Source organism: Mustela lutreola, chromosome 11 (assembly GCF_030435805.1).
Source record: "Mustela lutreola isolate mMusLut2 chromosome 11, mMusLut2.pri, whole genome shotgun sequence".
In the NCBI taxonomy this organism is placed as follows: Eukaryota; Metazoa; Chordata; class Mammalia; order Carnivora; family Mustelidae; genus Mustela; species Mustela lutreola.
In genome coordinates this window covers 38,733,890-38,750,324 of record NC_081300.1, presented here as the reverse complement: position 1 = coordinate 38,750,324, position 16,435 = coordinate 38,733,890, and the positions used below count along the sequence as shown (strand labels likewise).

Below are 16,435 nucleotides of genomic sequence, written 5' to 3'. Positions count from 1 at the left end.
TTTAATAAGAGAATTTTAGAAAAATGAATTAGTCTTTTAAAGAGTTTTATTATAATAAAATAATAACATTAATTATAACCTTTGAAGACAGATTTTGAAGTGAACACTTTGTAAAATAGAATAGAGGAATTTCAAGCAATATCTCCTTGTATATTTTATCTAAAAATTTTTTTTCATAAGCTATATTATAGAACTTTATTTTTATTCTTGTATTTCCTCTCATTCTATGACAAAAGAAAATCATAATGATTACATCAGATAAATACTGAAAATCCTCAGATGATTCCTAGAAACATGATACTTTATAATCCTTATCAGATAATAACATCCTTAGTTAGCCCTGCCAGAAATTCATTGTTTCCAAATTCCATTTATTTAGTTATAACACAAATTGACTCGTAATGAGAGAAATTTGTAATTACTGGTTCACAGCTCTGAAAAGATATGATTTAATGTTAATAAAATGATTAACATGGATATTCATTCACCTATTTATACTAGAAACACGCAGAGAGCCTGTTATGTTCTGGGCAATACACTCTCTCCCTAGAGATAGATCAGTAAGGAAGATGGATATGGGTTCCACTCTGGTGAGATTTATACTTGTAAACAGTGACTTTTTCCAAAATGTGACATGACAAGAAGACATAAACAAACACAAAGTGTCGAGAAAGGCAAAGCCTCAGAGAGCTGAGTCTAGAAGAAAAACAGTAAAACAGGTTCAAAATAAAGGTAACTAATAGACCTCTGCTTTGTTTTGTTTTGATTTGGACAGTAAAGCAATAATTTTCTGCTAGAAGATATTACATATTGGTTATAAGTGCAAGCTCAGTAGTCACAGTTTCTATTTCTAACCTAGTAAGCCTATCAAAGAAATTCGGCATGCTGCCTGAAAAGAATTCTTGAGAAACAGGTCTCTCTATTGTAATGCATAAAAATTATCATTTATGGACTGGACCTTGATTTGGCCACTGTTTATTTGTTCTTTGTCTTCTTTTTCCAGAATCTACCATATCCTGGGCATTTTACATCCTTAATTGTCTGTTTTTTTCATAACAATATACACAGTGAACACTGTGTTCTCCAGCCAACTTATGATCTATTCAGTTTCTATAAAGAGATTCTGAAATGTTTAATTAAATTAATGCCACTTAAATCACTTCTGATGTGATAAAAATATGTTTTACCAAAGACATCCATCATGTTTCTACACAATCTTCTGTACTGTTTTTATGATAGCATTCTAAAATAGATGCTGTGTTTATAACTTCAGATGCCTCCAATTCATTGTATTGAATCTCTCAGTTTTTTCCTAGAATATCATCCAATTAGTTTTACTATTTCATATTGAGTAGGTGAGTAACCACCTGTAATTTTTTTTAGCACAAACACTTAATTACAATAGATCTTGTCAACCTGATACTGTCTTGCACTTTGGGATCACGTGTATGAGTTTACAATAACATAACTGCAGTTAATTTAAACTGTTATTATGTCCATTAACATAGTAAGCTTCTAGCATTCGTCATGTGAAAAATTAATACATAACGAATAAGATTTTTTCTAGATATTAATAGTGAAAAGGAAACAGTAAAGACAGAGCCTCACTATGAGAGACAGCTTTGAAAACTATATATATGCAATATATACACATTATATATACAATATATAATATATAGTGCATGTATTAATCTTAATTTATACATATATAAATATTTTGTATATATTAATATATTAAATATAGAATATTAATATATTTATAAATATATAATATTACATATATTTGTAAACATATTTATAAATATATTAATATTACATACATACATGTTACATACAAAATATAAATAGAGTAGAGCTTCCATGTCCAGTGTGGTAGTCATGAATCCCATGTGATTATTTACATTTAAAAAGTGTTAAAATTAAACTGAAAAATTAAATACTCAGTCTTCCCAGCTACATTTCAAGCAGATATTATATGTGGCTACCAGATGACAGAAATAGAGAACACTTTGATTATCCCAGAAATCACAACTAGACAGCACTGAATTACAGTTAACTTCTTGGTAGGTAGGGAGAGATCATTATATACTCAGGACCCAGTCCAGTATACATTATATTAAATATTTTTTGAATTTTGTTGTTTAATTAAATGATATAGAAGGCTCTTTCCTCTATTAGATATTCACAAGAATTATAAAACTCTTAAAAATGATTATTGTAAACATTAAAAATAAGTTAAATGAAAAGTCAATGAGCTTTTAAATATAACTTCATTTATTTAAGTATGAGGTACAACTTTACCTCTCTCTTCTGGTTTAACCTCTTTCACTGGTGTAGCAATACTCCAGTCTTCCTTCTGGTCTTGTGTGGAAGAAGTTCTGCTCCTATATAAAGTTATTAAAACAAATTTTAGGTGATCCTCTCACATTAAATTTTAAATGTTTATGGTAGAACTTACTATACATGCTAATGCTATTATACAAGAAAATAATATAGCAAAATTCTAATACGTAATAGGCTTTACATTTTATGGTAAATTAACAGAAACTCAAAATTTGTTACAAATGACCTAAAAATATTTGAGAGGATATTAAAGAAGTTTGTTTTTGTTTTTGTTTTGTTTTTAAGATATTGTTTATTTATTTGCTACAGAGAGAGAGAGAGAGAGCGTGAGCATAGGCAGACAGAGTGGTAGGCAGAGGCAGAGGGAGAAGCAGGCTTCCTGCTGAGCAAGGAGACCATGTAGGACTTGATCCCAAGATGCTGGGATCATAACCTTAGCCGAAGGCAGTGGCTTAACCAACTGAGCCACCCAGGGAGTCCCTGTTTTTGTTTTTTAAGAAAATGAATTGGTCTTCCCTAGATAGTGTTGCTATCAGAAAAAGGGGGTTTAATTGAGAATAATTTGAGAGCTATTTCTCTAACTTCAGTTTAGAAGTTTGGGGTATCATATAAAATCCAAGGACCAAAAACGCTTTTTCAGATTTGAAATTTTTTTAAAAAGATTTTATTTATTTATTTGACAGAGAGAGAGATCACAAGTAGGCAGAGAGGCAGGCAGAGGGGGGCGGGGAAGCAGGTCCCCTGCTGAGCAGAGAGCCCTATACAGGGCTCGGCCCCAGGACCCTGGGACCATGACCTGAGCTGAAGGCAGAGGCTCAACCCACTGAGCCACCCAGATACACCCAGATATGAAATTAATAACATTTTAGCAAAATATCCAAATTAAAATGTTATTTTTTTTCTAAAGAATTTTTCTAGGGGCATCTGTGTTAAGCATCCACCTTGGGCCCAGGTCTTGATCTCAGGGTCCTGGTGTCCAGCGCTATGTCAGGCTCACTTAGCAGAGAGTCTGTTTCTCCCTCTCCATCTGCTCCTCCTCCCCCAGTCCATTCTTCATGTATTTGTGCATGTTCTCTCTCTCTCAAATAAATAAATAAATAAATATTTTAAAAAATGTTTTAAAAAATTGTTGTTAAGTTTTCATCATATTTAAAAAGAAACATTTTTCCTCTGATAAATGTTATCAGAAAAACAATATCAACAACAAAGCAGGTAGTGATATTTTTATTGTTATTATTTTTTCTTATTAAAGAAGCATTATAAATTAAACAAAGTTTATACATACCAAAAATCATATTATAAAATAATCCATATTAATTTACTCTTCTTAGCTATAACAGAACACTCTAATGATATTTCAATTTTTATAAAATTAGTCATAAAATATTGTATGCTGCTTTAGCTATATGACATTGTTTCCTATATATTTGACTATAGTTTAATATTTCTGATGGCTGCATACTATTTATCTCATTGTTGTTCCACAATTCATTTAGAAAAGCTTGTTTATTATGAGGTCAGGGAATTATTCATCATCTTTTCTCCATTAGTTTCAACTTTATTTTTAAATATTTTTGTTAAATAATCTAATATTTTTTCTTGCTTGTTTGAACACTAAAAAAGGTTGAATCAGTATGTTGCACACTTGAAACTAATTAATATTGTGTCAACTATACTCAAAAACTAAAAATAAAAGAAACATTCACACCATAAAAACTAAAGAAAGAAAGAAAGAAAAACATGAAGGTTGCTGGAAGAGGCGAGAGCACTTTATATAAGGTACAGTGGGTGTATATGCAATTGATGAATCACTAAATTCTACTTCTGAAACTAATAAAGAAAATAATAAAAATTGTTGCACATAATTGAATCCATTTTGTGTATTTTTTTTCTAAAATTTAGTAATTTTTGGACCAGCAAAATCGTTTTGATTCTTTTTTTTTTTTTTTAAATTTGAGAGAGAGAAGGAACAGCAACAGGAGGAGGGGCACAGGGAGAGGAAAAAGGACTCCCTGATGAGCAGGGAGCCCGACATGGGACTTGATCCCAGGACCCTGGGATCATGACCTGAACTGAAGGCAGATGCTTAATTGACTGAGCCACCCAAGTGCCCAATTCTTATTTTTTTTTTTAATTGAGGCAAAAGTCCCATAACACAAAATTAACCATTTGAAAGTGTAAACTTCAATGGCATTTACTATACTCAATGTTGTGACTATCATCACCAGCTAGTGCCAAAACATGTTTATTACCTCAGAAGAATTGCCCCTCATTTTTTTTTTTTTAATATATGGAACGCTTCATGAGTTTGTGTGTCATCCTTGCAGAGGGGCCATGCAGAGGGGCCATGCTAATTTTTGTATCATTCCAATTTTAGTGTATGTGCTGCTAAGTAAGCCTCATATTTATTGAACAACCTCTCCCCTCTCCTTTCTACCAGCCTCTGGCAAGAATCAATGTGCTTCCCATCTCTATGATTTACCTGTTATAGATGTTTCATATAAATGGAATCATGCAACAGGTAACATGTTGTATTTGTTTTCTTTAACTTAGCATGGTGGTTTAGAAGTTTATCCACATTACAGCATCTATCAAAATTTTATTACTTTTTATGGCTGAATAACATTCCATTGAATAGCTATGCCACCCTTTATTTATACATTAGTCTACTAAAAAAAAGTTTACTTAAATTCAATTAGCCAGCATATAGTACATCACTAGTTTCACACGTAGTGTTCAATAGTGCATCAGTTGCTTATAACACCCAGTGCTCATCACATCACATACCCTTCTTAATGCCCATCACCCAATTACCCTATCCCCCATCAACCACCCCTCCAGCAACCATGTTTTTCCTATAGTTAAAGAGTTTCTCATTGTTTTTCTCCCTCTCAGAGACTTCCCAATAAGTTTTCCCTCCCTTCTCTTATGGTCCTCTGCACGTTTCTTATAGTTTCTTATATTCCACATATGAGTGAAACCGCAGGATAATTGTCTTTCTCTGACTTATTTCACTCAGCATAATACCTTCCAGTTCCATCCATGTTCATGTAAATGGTAAGTAATCATTTCTTCTGATTGCTGAGTAATATTCCTGTGTGTGTGTGTGTGTGTACGCATGCGCACGTGCGCACACGTGTGTGTGTATCCATTCATCTGTCAATGGACGTCTCAGCTCTTTCCACAGTTTGGCTATTGCAGACATTGTTGTTATGAACATTGGGGTGGACATGTCTCTTTAGATCAATACATTTGTATCTTTGGGGTAAATACCTAGTAGTGTAATTGCTCCACCACAGGGCAACTCTACTTTTAACTTTTTCAAGAACCTCATACTGTTTTCCAGAGTAGCTGTACCAGTTTGCATTCCCACCAAAAGTGTAAGAAGGTTCCCCTTTCTCCACATCCTTGCCAACATTTGTTATTTCCTGTCTTGTTAATTTTAGCCATTCTGACTGGTATGAAGTAATATCTCATTGTGTTTTTTACTTGTATTTCCCTGATGGTTGAGTGATGTTGAGCACTTTCTCATATGTCTCTTGGCCATTTGGATGTCTTCTTTGTGGAAATGTCTGTTCATGTCTTCTGCCCATTTCTTCACTGGATTCTTTGGTTTTTGGGTGTTGAGTTGGATAAGTTTTTTATAGATTTTGGATTTTAGCAATTATCTTCTGATATGTTATTTGCAATTATCTTCTCCCATTCTGTAGATTGCCTTTTAGTTTTGTTGACTGTTTCCTTTGCTGTGCAGAAGCTTTTGATCTTAATAAAGTACCAAAGTTCGTTTTCACTTTTGTTTCCCTTGCCTTTAGAGACATGTCCACCAAGAAGTTGCTGTGGCTGATGTCAAAGAAGTAGCTGCCTTTGTTCTCCTCTAGGATTTTGATGGATTCTTGTCACACATTGAGGTCTTTCATCCATTTTGAGTTTATCTGTGTATGGTGTAAGGTAATGGTCCAGTTTCATTCTTCTACATGTGGCTGTCGAACTTTCCCAGCACCATTTATTGAAGAGATAGATTATCATTTTTGCATTGGATATTCTTTACTGCTTTGTCAAAGATTAGTTGACCATTAAGTTGAGGGCCCATTTCTGGGATCTCTATCCTGTTCCACTGATCTGCATATTTGTTTTTGTGCCAGCACCATACTGTCTTGATAATCACAGCTTTGTAATAGAGCTTGAAGTCAGGCAGTGTGAAAACCCCAGCTTTGGTTTTCTTTTTCAACATTCCTCTAGCTATTCAGGGTCTTTTCTGGTTCCATACAAATTTTAGTATTATTTGTTCCAGCTCTGTGAAAAATGTTGTCTTATTTTGATAGGGATTGCACAGAATATGTAGATTGCTCTGGGTAGCATAGACATTTTAATAACAATATTTTTTCTTCCAATCCATGAGCATGGAATGTGTTTCCATTTCTTTGTGTCTTCCTCAATTTCTTTCATATGTGTTCTGTAGCTTTTAAAATGCAGATCCTTTATCTCTTTAATTAGGTTTATTCCTATGTATTTTATGATTTTTCAGTGCAATTATAAATGGGATCAATTCCTTAATTTCTCTTTCTTTCAGCTCATTGTTAGTGTGGATATATGCAATTGATTTCTGCAGATTGATTTTATATCCTGCCATGTTGCTTAATTCTTATATGAGTTCTAGCAACTTGGGTGTGGAGTCTTGGATTTTCCACATAAAGTTTTGTCATCTCCAAGAAGTCAAAGTTTGACTGCTTCTCTGCCAATCTGAATGCCTTCTACTTCTTTTTGTTGTCTGGTTGCTGAGGCTAGGACTTCCAGTACTATGTTGAACAATACTGGGGAGGGTGGGCAACCCTGTCGTGTTCCCAACCTTAGGGGAAAAGCTCTGTTTTTCTCCATTGAGAATGATATTCGCTGTGGGCTTTTCATAGATGGCTTTTATAATATTGAAGTATGTTCCCTCTGTCCCTACACGGTGGAGAATTTTAATCAAAGAAGGATGCTGTATTTTGTCAAATGCCTTTTCTGCATCAATTGAGAGGATACGGTTCTTGTACTTTCTTTTATTAATGTGATGTATCATGTTGATTGATTTGCAAATGTTGAACTATCCTTGCAGCCCAGGAAAAAACCCCACTTGATGCTGGTGAATAATCCTTTTAATGCACTGTTGGATCCTACTGGCTGAGAATTTTGGCATCCATGTTCATCATGGATATTGGTCTGTAATGCTTCTTTTTGGTGAGGTCTGTCTGGTTTTGGGATCAAGGTAATGCTGGCCTCTTACAGAACTATTTTCAAAGATTTCTGCTGAAAAATTTGAGGTTGTCTATTCGTTTTGGCTATGGTGAATACTGATGATATGAACATTTGTATATAAGATTTATTTGAACACCTGTTCTGAAATCTTTTCTGTACATACCTCAGAGTGGAACTGCTATATCATTTGGTAATCCAGGATTAACTTTTTGAGTTAAAAAGCATCAAACTGCTTTTCAAAGTGACTAACCATTTTACATTCCCACCAGCAATATATGAGATTTCTAATGTTGAATAAAAGTGAGAAGAGCTAGCATCTTGTATTGTTCCTGATCTTAGGTTGAAAAAGTTTGGATGTCACCATTAAGTATAATATCAGTTGAAAATTTTTCATAAATTCCCTTCACCTTGCTTTCTGGTCTGTTCTAACCTCTTTTTTGAGTGTTTTCATCATGAAAAGGTGTTGGATTTTGCCATATGTTTCCACATTGAGATGGGTTCCCCCCTTCATTTTATTACTGTGGATATATTACACATTGATTTTTTTTTTCTCTATTTTGAACTACCCTTACGTACCTGGGAGAAATGTCAGTTCGTCATGACATGTAATTGCATTAATATGTTGCTAGGTTCAGGTTGCTAGTATTTCATTGAAGATTTCTGCATCTATAGTCATAAAGCCATTGATATACATTTCTTTTACTTAAGATGTTTTTATCTGGCTTTAGTATCAGGATAATGCTGGCTTCATACAATGGTTGAAAAGTGCTCCTTTCTCTACTATTTTTTGAAAGTGTTAGAGAAACACTGATATTAATTCTTCTTTCAATGTTCAGTAGACTTCACCAATCAAACCATTTGGTCCTGGGTTTTTCTTTGTTGGGAGATATTTGATTACTGATTTAATCTCTTTACTTGTTACAAATCTGTTGAGATTTCCTAATTCTTCCTCAGTCAGTTTTGATAGCTTATGTTTTCCTAGAAATTTCACCTTGGTTATCTAAATTTGTTCATATTATTATCTTGTCCATAGTATTATAATATTATAATCTTTTTATTTCTGAGAGTTGTAAAGTAATATCCCTAATTTTCTGATGATTTTCATAATGCAAATCTTTTTTCTTTGCTAGTCTAGCAAAAGGTTTGTGAATTCAGTTGATCTTTTCTTTTTATTTTTTTTAAATATTTTATTTATTTATTTGACAGACAGAGATCACAAGTAGGTAGAGAAGCAGGCAGAGAGAGAGGAAGGGAAGCAGGCTCCCTGCCAAGCAGAGAGCCTGATGCGGGGCTCAATCCCAGAACCCTGGGATCATGACCTGAGCCGAAGGCAGAGCCTTTAACCCACTGAGCTACCCAGGCACCCTCGGTTGATCTTTTCAAAGAAACAACTTTTGTTTTCATTGATACTATTTATTGTTTTTTTTAATTCTTGACTTCATTCATCTCTGCACTAATCTTTATTATTTCCTTTCTTTTCCTAGCTTTAGCACATTCATTCCTTTTTAGTTCTGTGAGGTATAGAATTCAGTTACTGGATTTGGGATCTTTTATTTTTTGATGTTAGCATTTATGGCTATAAATTGTCCTGTGAGCATTACTTTTGCTGTATCTCATAAATTCTGGTATATTGTGTTTTTATTTTAATTAATTTCAAAGTATTTTCTAATTTCTTCTATAATTACAGCCTTGATTGACTGAGGCTTTTGAGCATGTTGTTTAAAATCTACATTTACATGGACTTCCTAGGTTTTTCTGTTATTCGTTTCCAGTTTCACTCCATTAGGTCAGATAGGATACTTGGTATGATTTCAGTCTTTTTATTCTACTGAGATTTTTTATATAGCTTGACATATGATCTATCATGAATAATGTTCAATGTCAACAAGAAACGAATGTACTTTCTCCTGTTATTGGGTGGTGTGTACTATATAAATCTGTTAGGCCTAGATTGTTCTAGTGCTGTTCAAATCTTTTTCATTACTGATTTTTTTTTAAGTTCTTTTTACCATGCTTGAAAGTGAGGATAGAGTGAATTCTCAAACTCTCATGAAAAACTGTGTATTTCTTACTTTAACTCTTGTCAGTTTATCCTTCATGTATTTTTGAGGTTGTGTTTTGGGTATGTATATGATTTTGATATCTTCTTGATGGAATGGCCCTTTTATGAAGATATTAAGTATTATTTCTTATAATATGTATCGACCAAAAGTCTATTTTGTGTTATATTGGTTTAGCTACGCCAGCTCTCTTTTGGATACTATTTTCATGGATTATTATTTTTCATCCTTTTGTTTTCAACATACTGTGGATCTTAAATGAGTCTCTTATAGACAGCATATAATTGAATCATGTAATTTTATCCATTTTAACACTCTCTGTCTTTTAATAGTAAAGTTTAATCTATTTAATCCATTTTCATGAATGCAATTACTATTAAGAAAAGACTTATTTCTGCCATTTTGCTATTTGTTTTCTATAATACTTAAATATTTTTGATTCCTTAATTTCACCATAATTGCCTTCTTTTGTGATTAGCTGATTTTTTTCCCCAAATGTATTTAGTTTCCTTATTGGATTTATATTGGTATTTTTATTTTATAGAATTTTCCTAGTGGTTCACTGGAGATTACAATTAACACCTTCATAAAAATTGAGTTTGAATTAAAATAAATGTAGTTTCAGTAATATTGAAAAAAAAATCTCTGTGCCTTTACTCCCTTCTGTAAAAATGTTGTCATTTTTATAAGTTATACATTTATACATTGTGTGCTCATTAACATAAATTCATAATTTTATCCATTTAAAAATTATATAGGAGGGACGCCTGGGTGGCTCAGTTGGTTAAGCAGCTGCCTTCGGCTCAGGTCATGATCCCAGCGTCCTGGGATCGAGTCCCACATCGGGCTCCTTGCTCGGCAGGGAGCCTGCTTCTCCCTCTGCCTCTGTCTGCCAGTGCTTGCTCTCTCTCTCTTTCTCTGACAAATAAATAAAATCTTTAAAAAAATTATATAGGAAATAAGAATTGCAAAATAAAAATGCAATCACACCAACTTTTGTATTTATTTTTGTAGCTACCTTATTGTTTTTTATTTATTCATATGGCTTCAGGTTACTAACATCCTTTCCTTTCTATTTAAAAGACTACCTTTAGGGTTTCTGATAGTAGAGTCTGCTAGAGATGGAGCCCCTCAATTTTTGTTTATCTGGAAAATCTAAATTTCTCCTTTATTTTTGAAAGACACTTCGTCAAGAATTAGAATTCTTGTTTGAAATGCTTTGTTTTGTTTTCTTCTAGCATTTGAAATGTGTCATTCCACTGGCCTCTGGCCTCCATAATTCCATTTTTTAAAAAGGTTTTATTTATTTACTTGAAAGAGCGAGCACAGAGGGAGAGGGAGAAGCAGGCTCCCCACTGAGCAGGGAGCCCAACATAGAGCTCCACCCCAGGACCCTGAGATCATGACCTGAGCTGGAGGCAAATGCTTAACCAACTGAGCCATTCAGGTTCCTCTGACCTCCAAAATTTCTGATGAGAAACTGTCATTTTTATTGAGGATCCCTTACTCATGATGAGTCGCTTCTTTCTTACTGCTTTCAAGATACTCTTTGTCCCAGGGTTTCAGTAATTTGACTATAACATGCGGACTTCTGAGTTTATCCTGCTTAGACTTCATTGAGTTTTAGTAAATTATAAATTCACGTCTTTCATCAAATTTGGGGATTTTTAGCTAATGTTTCTTCAAATATTCCTTCTTTCCCTTCTACTCTTCCCTGTTACTCCTGGACTCGCATTATGCGTACATTTGTATTTGTGATTATGTACCTCAGATCTATTAGGGTCTGTTCATTTTACTTCATTCTTTTTTCTTTCTGCTCCTCAGCCTGAATAATCTCAATTGGCCTATTTTCAAGTTTACGGATTCTTTCCTCTGCCAGCTCAAATCTATTGGTGAACATCTCTAATTAACTTTTCCTCTAGTTACTATACTTATCATCTCCAGAATATCCGCTTGGTTCATTTTTATAATTCCTATTTCCTTATTGATAATCTTAATTTGTTGAGACATTAGTCTCCTGGTTTTAACTGCCCATGGAGTTTCCATTAACTCTCAGAGAATACTTAAGACAGCTGATTTAGTTATTGTCGAATAAGTCCAACATTTAAGCTTTCTCAGGGTCGTTTTAAAAGGTTGTTTCCTTTTTTCCCCTTGTTAGTGAGAAAAACTTTCTTTTTTTTTCTTTACCTGCTTCATAATTTTTGTAGAAAACTAGACATTTTAAATAGTTTAACGTTAAATAGAAATAAGATTACCTTCCCTCTGTTGGGTTTGTCGTTGCTGCTTGTTGTGGGTTGTTCTGTTTAGTAGTTCTTCTAAACACATTTGGCAATATCTGTATTCTTTGTCATGTATGGCCACTGAACTAAGTGTTTCATTAGCTTACTGGTAAATTTATGTTCTCTCCAAGTTATCTTAAATACCTAGAGTCAAAAGAAAAAAAAAGGGTGGGGGGAAGAAGAGAAAGGAAAAGAAGGAAAGGAAAGACAAGGGAAAAGAAAAAGGACAGGGCTTTCTCCCCATAGCTATCTATGGGGAGAATAGGAAAAGGAAAGGAAAAATGGAAAAGGAAAAAAATACCCTTCTAGTCTTAGTAGATTGGCTCTCTGTTAAAGTATTCCTTCATTGCTTATCCAGGCTGTTTTAAAACTCTGCTTCTACTTTTAATTGTTGCCTGCACAGATCCTAAAGGTCAGCCAAAGATAAAAGATCAGGGTCTTGGGTTTTCTCTGAGCATGTGCCTAGCTCTGGTCATATGTGTGCACTTTTTGATTCTGCAGTATACATAACAGCTTTGAAAAGCCCTATTTCCCCCATGTATGCCTTCTTTCCCAAGCATTTTAGTCTGTCTAACATTTGTCCCAACTGTTATTCACAGCTTCAGACAGTGGTGGCAAGTATATGCCTTTAAATGCGTTCAGTAAACATTGCCTGTAAGTGGTTCCAGCTGAGTGATTGCTCTAAGTCAGGCAAAACAAAGGCAAGGCTTTGTGCTGGTTCTTCAAGAAGTCATTAGACAGGTCAAAACACTGAAACACCATTCTTTGAGAATAAGGTCCATATTGTTTTCTGTGCCACAAGTACAGGCTGCTCTCTTCATGGCCACCACTGATTTGGGGGCTAGAGGATGGCAAGCAGGCAATTCATAGTGCCATAGCGCTCTCTTAATACAATACAACAAGACTCTTCATTAACTTTTCCCCTAGTTGTTGTTTTTTTACTAAATTCAGATTTCTACAAAAGTTGATTCTGACAAATTTTTGCCAAAAATTTTTTGAGGTGAAACAGAGCCCGAGAGATTTCTATTCTGCCATTTTCAATGATATCCTAATTCTTATATTTAAAAATGCATTTTAATAACAAATATGAAAAATTCTTCTTTTAACTTATTTCTTTTTAAATAAAACTCATCTACAGCACCTTAATCATTAAAATTTGAACATAAAAACAATTTAAAAGGAATGAAAGGTCCTTACCATTCCTCAAGAGATGTTTCAAACTGTAAAAATAAAATATATCAATAAATATCTCAAAAAATAATAGACTTCGCTTACAATTAAACTCACTGATAAAACCATAAGTACTCCACTTCACAGACCCCATTATACTTTTTTCAAACTATACTTTGTAATTTCTAAAACGGATACATACCTCTACTACCTAGTCCTTTCATTACTCCCACTGTATTGTTCTTACCTTTCACTTGTGTTTCTAAATCTTACTCCTTCATCAAGGGCTTATTCAATGCCACTTACTCCCAAAAGACATCCTAAATAATCAGAAGTGCATTATATTCATTAATTTTTAATATATAACCAAAAGGGGGAAAACATTCTGGTATGTTCACAAATATTTAGTTTTCCATAGTGTCCCTCTTTTAGACTATAAACTTAATGGTAGAAGCCTTGTCTTACAGAATATTCTAAGAGTATCCTGGGCTATCACAGTCACAAATTACCAAAACCACAAGGGATACATAGTCATAATTTTTTAGGTTTCATAGATAATCTCTACAGGTGTTAGCTGGGCATACATGGTTATTGTAATTCTACAATATCTTCAAATAGGCCTTGTGTTCTAGACATGAATTTTATCTCACATAAAAAAATGAAGAAAATTGGAACAAAGTATGGACTTAGTAATAATGTATCACTATTGATTCATTAATTGTAAAAATGTACTATCCTAATGTAAGATATGAAAATAGGGAAAATATGGCACAGAGTATATATGAAATCTCTCTATTATCTTCTCAACTCTTTTGTAAGTCTTAAACTGTTATAAAATAAAGTCTATTTTAATGAAACAATACTATTTAGGAGAACATAAAAATTAAAGGAAAGTAAATTATGAAAAAAGTAAATTAAAAAAATAGTATGGCCATGGCTTTGAGTTATTAGATTAAATTCAATCAGATTAATATGAAACTCCAAAGTTCTTATGCAGATTATAACATTTTGGACTAAAAAACAAAAGATTCAAGATGCTATTTTCAATGATAGCCTAGCTGGATATAGTATTCTTGGCTGCATGTTTTTCTCGTTTAGTTCTCTGAAAATATCATGCCAGCTCTTTCTGGCCAAGCAGAGAAAGACAACTATCATATGATCTCCCTGATATGAGGAAGTGGTGATGCAACATGGGGGCTTAAGTGGGTAGAAGAAGAATCAATGAAACAAGAAGGAATTGGGAGGGAGACAAACCATAAGTGACTCTTAATCTCACAAAACAAACTGAGGGTTGCTGGGGGGAGGGGGTTTGGGAGAAGGGGTGGGATTATGGATATTGGGGAGGGTATGTGCTTTGGTGAGTGCTGTGAAGTGTGTAAACCCTGTGATTCACAGACCTGTACCCCTGGGGATAAAAATATATGTTTATAAAAAATTTAAAAAAATAAAAAAATAAAAAGATTCAAGATGCAAAGACAATTCCAATTTATAAGAGTGTTATGGACTAAACTGTGTTCCTCTAAAATTTGTATATTGAAGCCCTAATCTCATGTGACTGTATTTGAAGATAGGATCTTTAAGGAGAAACTTAAAGTTAAATGATGTCATAGAATGGGATCCTAATCCAATAAAACTGGTGTTCTTATTAGAAGATGAAAAGACACCAGAGCTCACTCTCTCACCATGTGGGCATAGAAGAAAGGCCATGTTAGGACACAGTGAGGAGGCCGTTTTCAAGCCAGGAAGAGAATCCTCAGTAGAAACCAACTGTGACAACACCCTGATTTTGGACTCTAGCCTCCAGAACTGTTAGAAAATAACCTTTTTTTTTTTTTTTTTTTTTTTTTTTTTTTTTTATGGCAGTTTGAACAAAGTATTACAGGAAAAATTTTAGGATAAATACTCAGGTCTATTTCTTATGGAAATCTAAGTACCTCTCAGAACCAAGAACTCAAAGAGTAAAGCAGAAATGAGAAAAACCATAAGTTAGGAAACTATCCCCAGGAAGCAAAATTGAGTCCTAAGCAAGAAACTTTTTAGAGTCACATATGGTAGACCTAACACCATGTACCCTGATTAATTTCAGAATTTCAGGCATTAGTGAAAGATGTATCTTTCATTTCTCCCCTTTTTGAATAACAGTATATATTGTGATAATTTTGTTCCTGCCCCACCATTGCTGCTAAGTATACAGGAGCAGTATTTAACATCATTTTAATTCACAGACCATCGGGTCAAAAGAAGCTGAAACCAGAGAACTTCATCTGCATCAGATCTGCTGTAGAACATATAATCATAGACCTCTGCATGAGACCATAACAGAATAAAACTTCTGGGGAGTTGGTGATTAGAGTCTGCAATTAGATGAGCTGTTAATCATGTTGCCGATGGACTAATTGATAGATTGATTGCTACACAAATTGTTCCCAAAGAATCACATCTCCTGGCTTCCCCATCTTGTCTAATATTCTACTATATTAAAAGAGGGTTTGATTATGTGCTTTGCTTTGGCCAGTAGGATATGAGCAAACATAAAACAAGCAAATATTTTAAGCTCTTGCCCATTGAGATTTGTCCTCCTAGAACACCATCCCAGACATGGGTGTGAGGTCATCTTAATCACCATTTCAAGTTGTTAATATATGTGTACATCTGTATGATTGGCCCCAGGCAAGAACTAACAAAATTGCCCATCTGAGCTCAGAACAAATTGCTTAATAATATTCCAATAAATGCTTGTTCTAGTCACGAAGTTTTAGAAAGAGAGAGCCAGAGAGACAGAGAGAAAGAATAGGTGTATGTATGCCTATATCAATAGCTAAAGAAAAAAACAGTGCTTTATTGTTCCGAAGAGATTTCCATTAAAGTAATAGGGAACAAATCCAGATTGTAATGAATATATGAGCAATTGGAAGTGAGTAAACAAACACTAATTTTAGGTAACACTTTTCAGATGTTAAGTAAAACAGGAAGAAAGAGGAAAAGGGATATATTTAAAGGTATGTGTGGGATTAAAAAAATTCTTGAAAACAAGAGAATCATTCAAAATTTAATATTTTATAGATTCTGGACACTAGACCACTCAACACCCAAAGAACAAATAATCCAATCAAGAAATGGGCAGAGGACATGAACAGACATTTCTGCAAAGAAGACATCCAGATGGCCAACAGACACATGAAAAAGTGCTCCATATCACTCGGCATCAGGGAAATACAAATCAAAACCACAATGCGATATCACCTCACACCAGTCAGAATGGCTAAAATCAACAAGTCAGGAAATGACAGATGCTGGTGGGAATGCAAGCTGGTGCAACCTCTCTGGAAAACAGCATGGAGATTCCTC

General features: G+C 34.0%; 1 protein-coding gene and 1 pseudogene across 2 annotated transcripts in view; both read right to left on the bottom strand.

The window, feature by feature from the left end:
• The window catches only part of CCDC178 (coiled-coil domain containing 178), a 442,908-nt gene that overhangs the window by 371,183 nt on the left and 55,290 nt on the right, over positions 1 to 16,435 (bottom strand). For both annotated transcript variants that reach the window (XM_059140259.1, XM_059140258.1), the window contains 2 exons: positions 13,115 to 13,137; positions 2,302 to 2,384 (listed from right to left, as the gene is read on the bottom strand). In XM_059140259.1, the coding sequence (XP_058996242.1) occupies positions 2,302 to 2,384; positions 13,115 to 13,137 (106 nt within the window). The remainder of the gene's footprint in view (positions 1 to 2,301; positions 2,385 to 13,114; positions 13,138 to 16,435) is intronic.
• On the bottom strand, positions 4,628 to 4,743 carry LOC131811976 (U6 spliceosomal RNA; annotated as a pseudogene).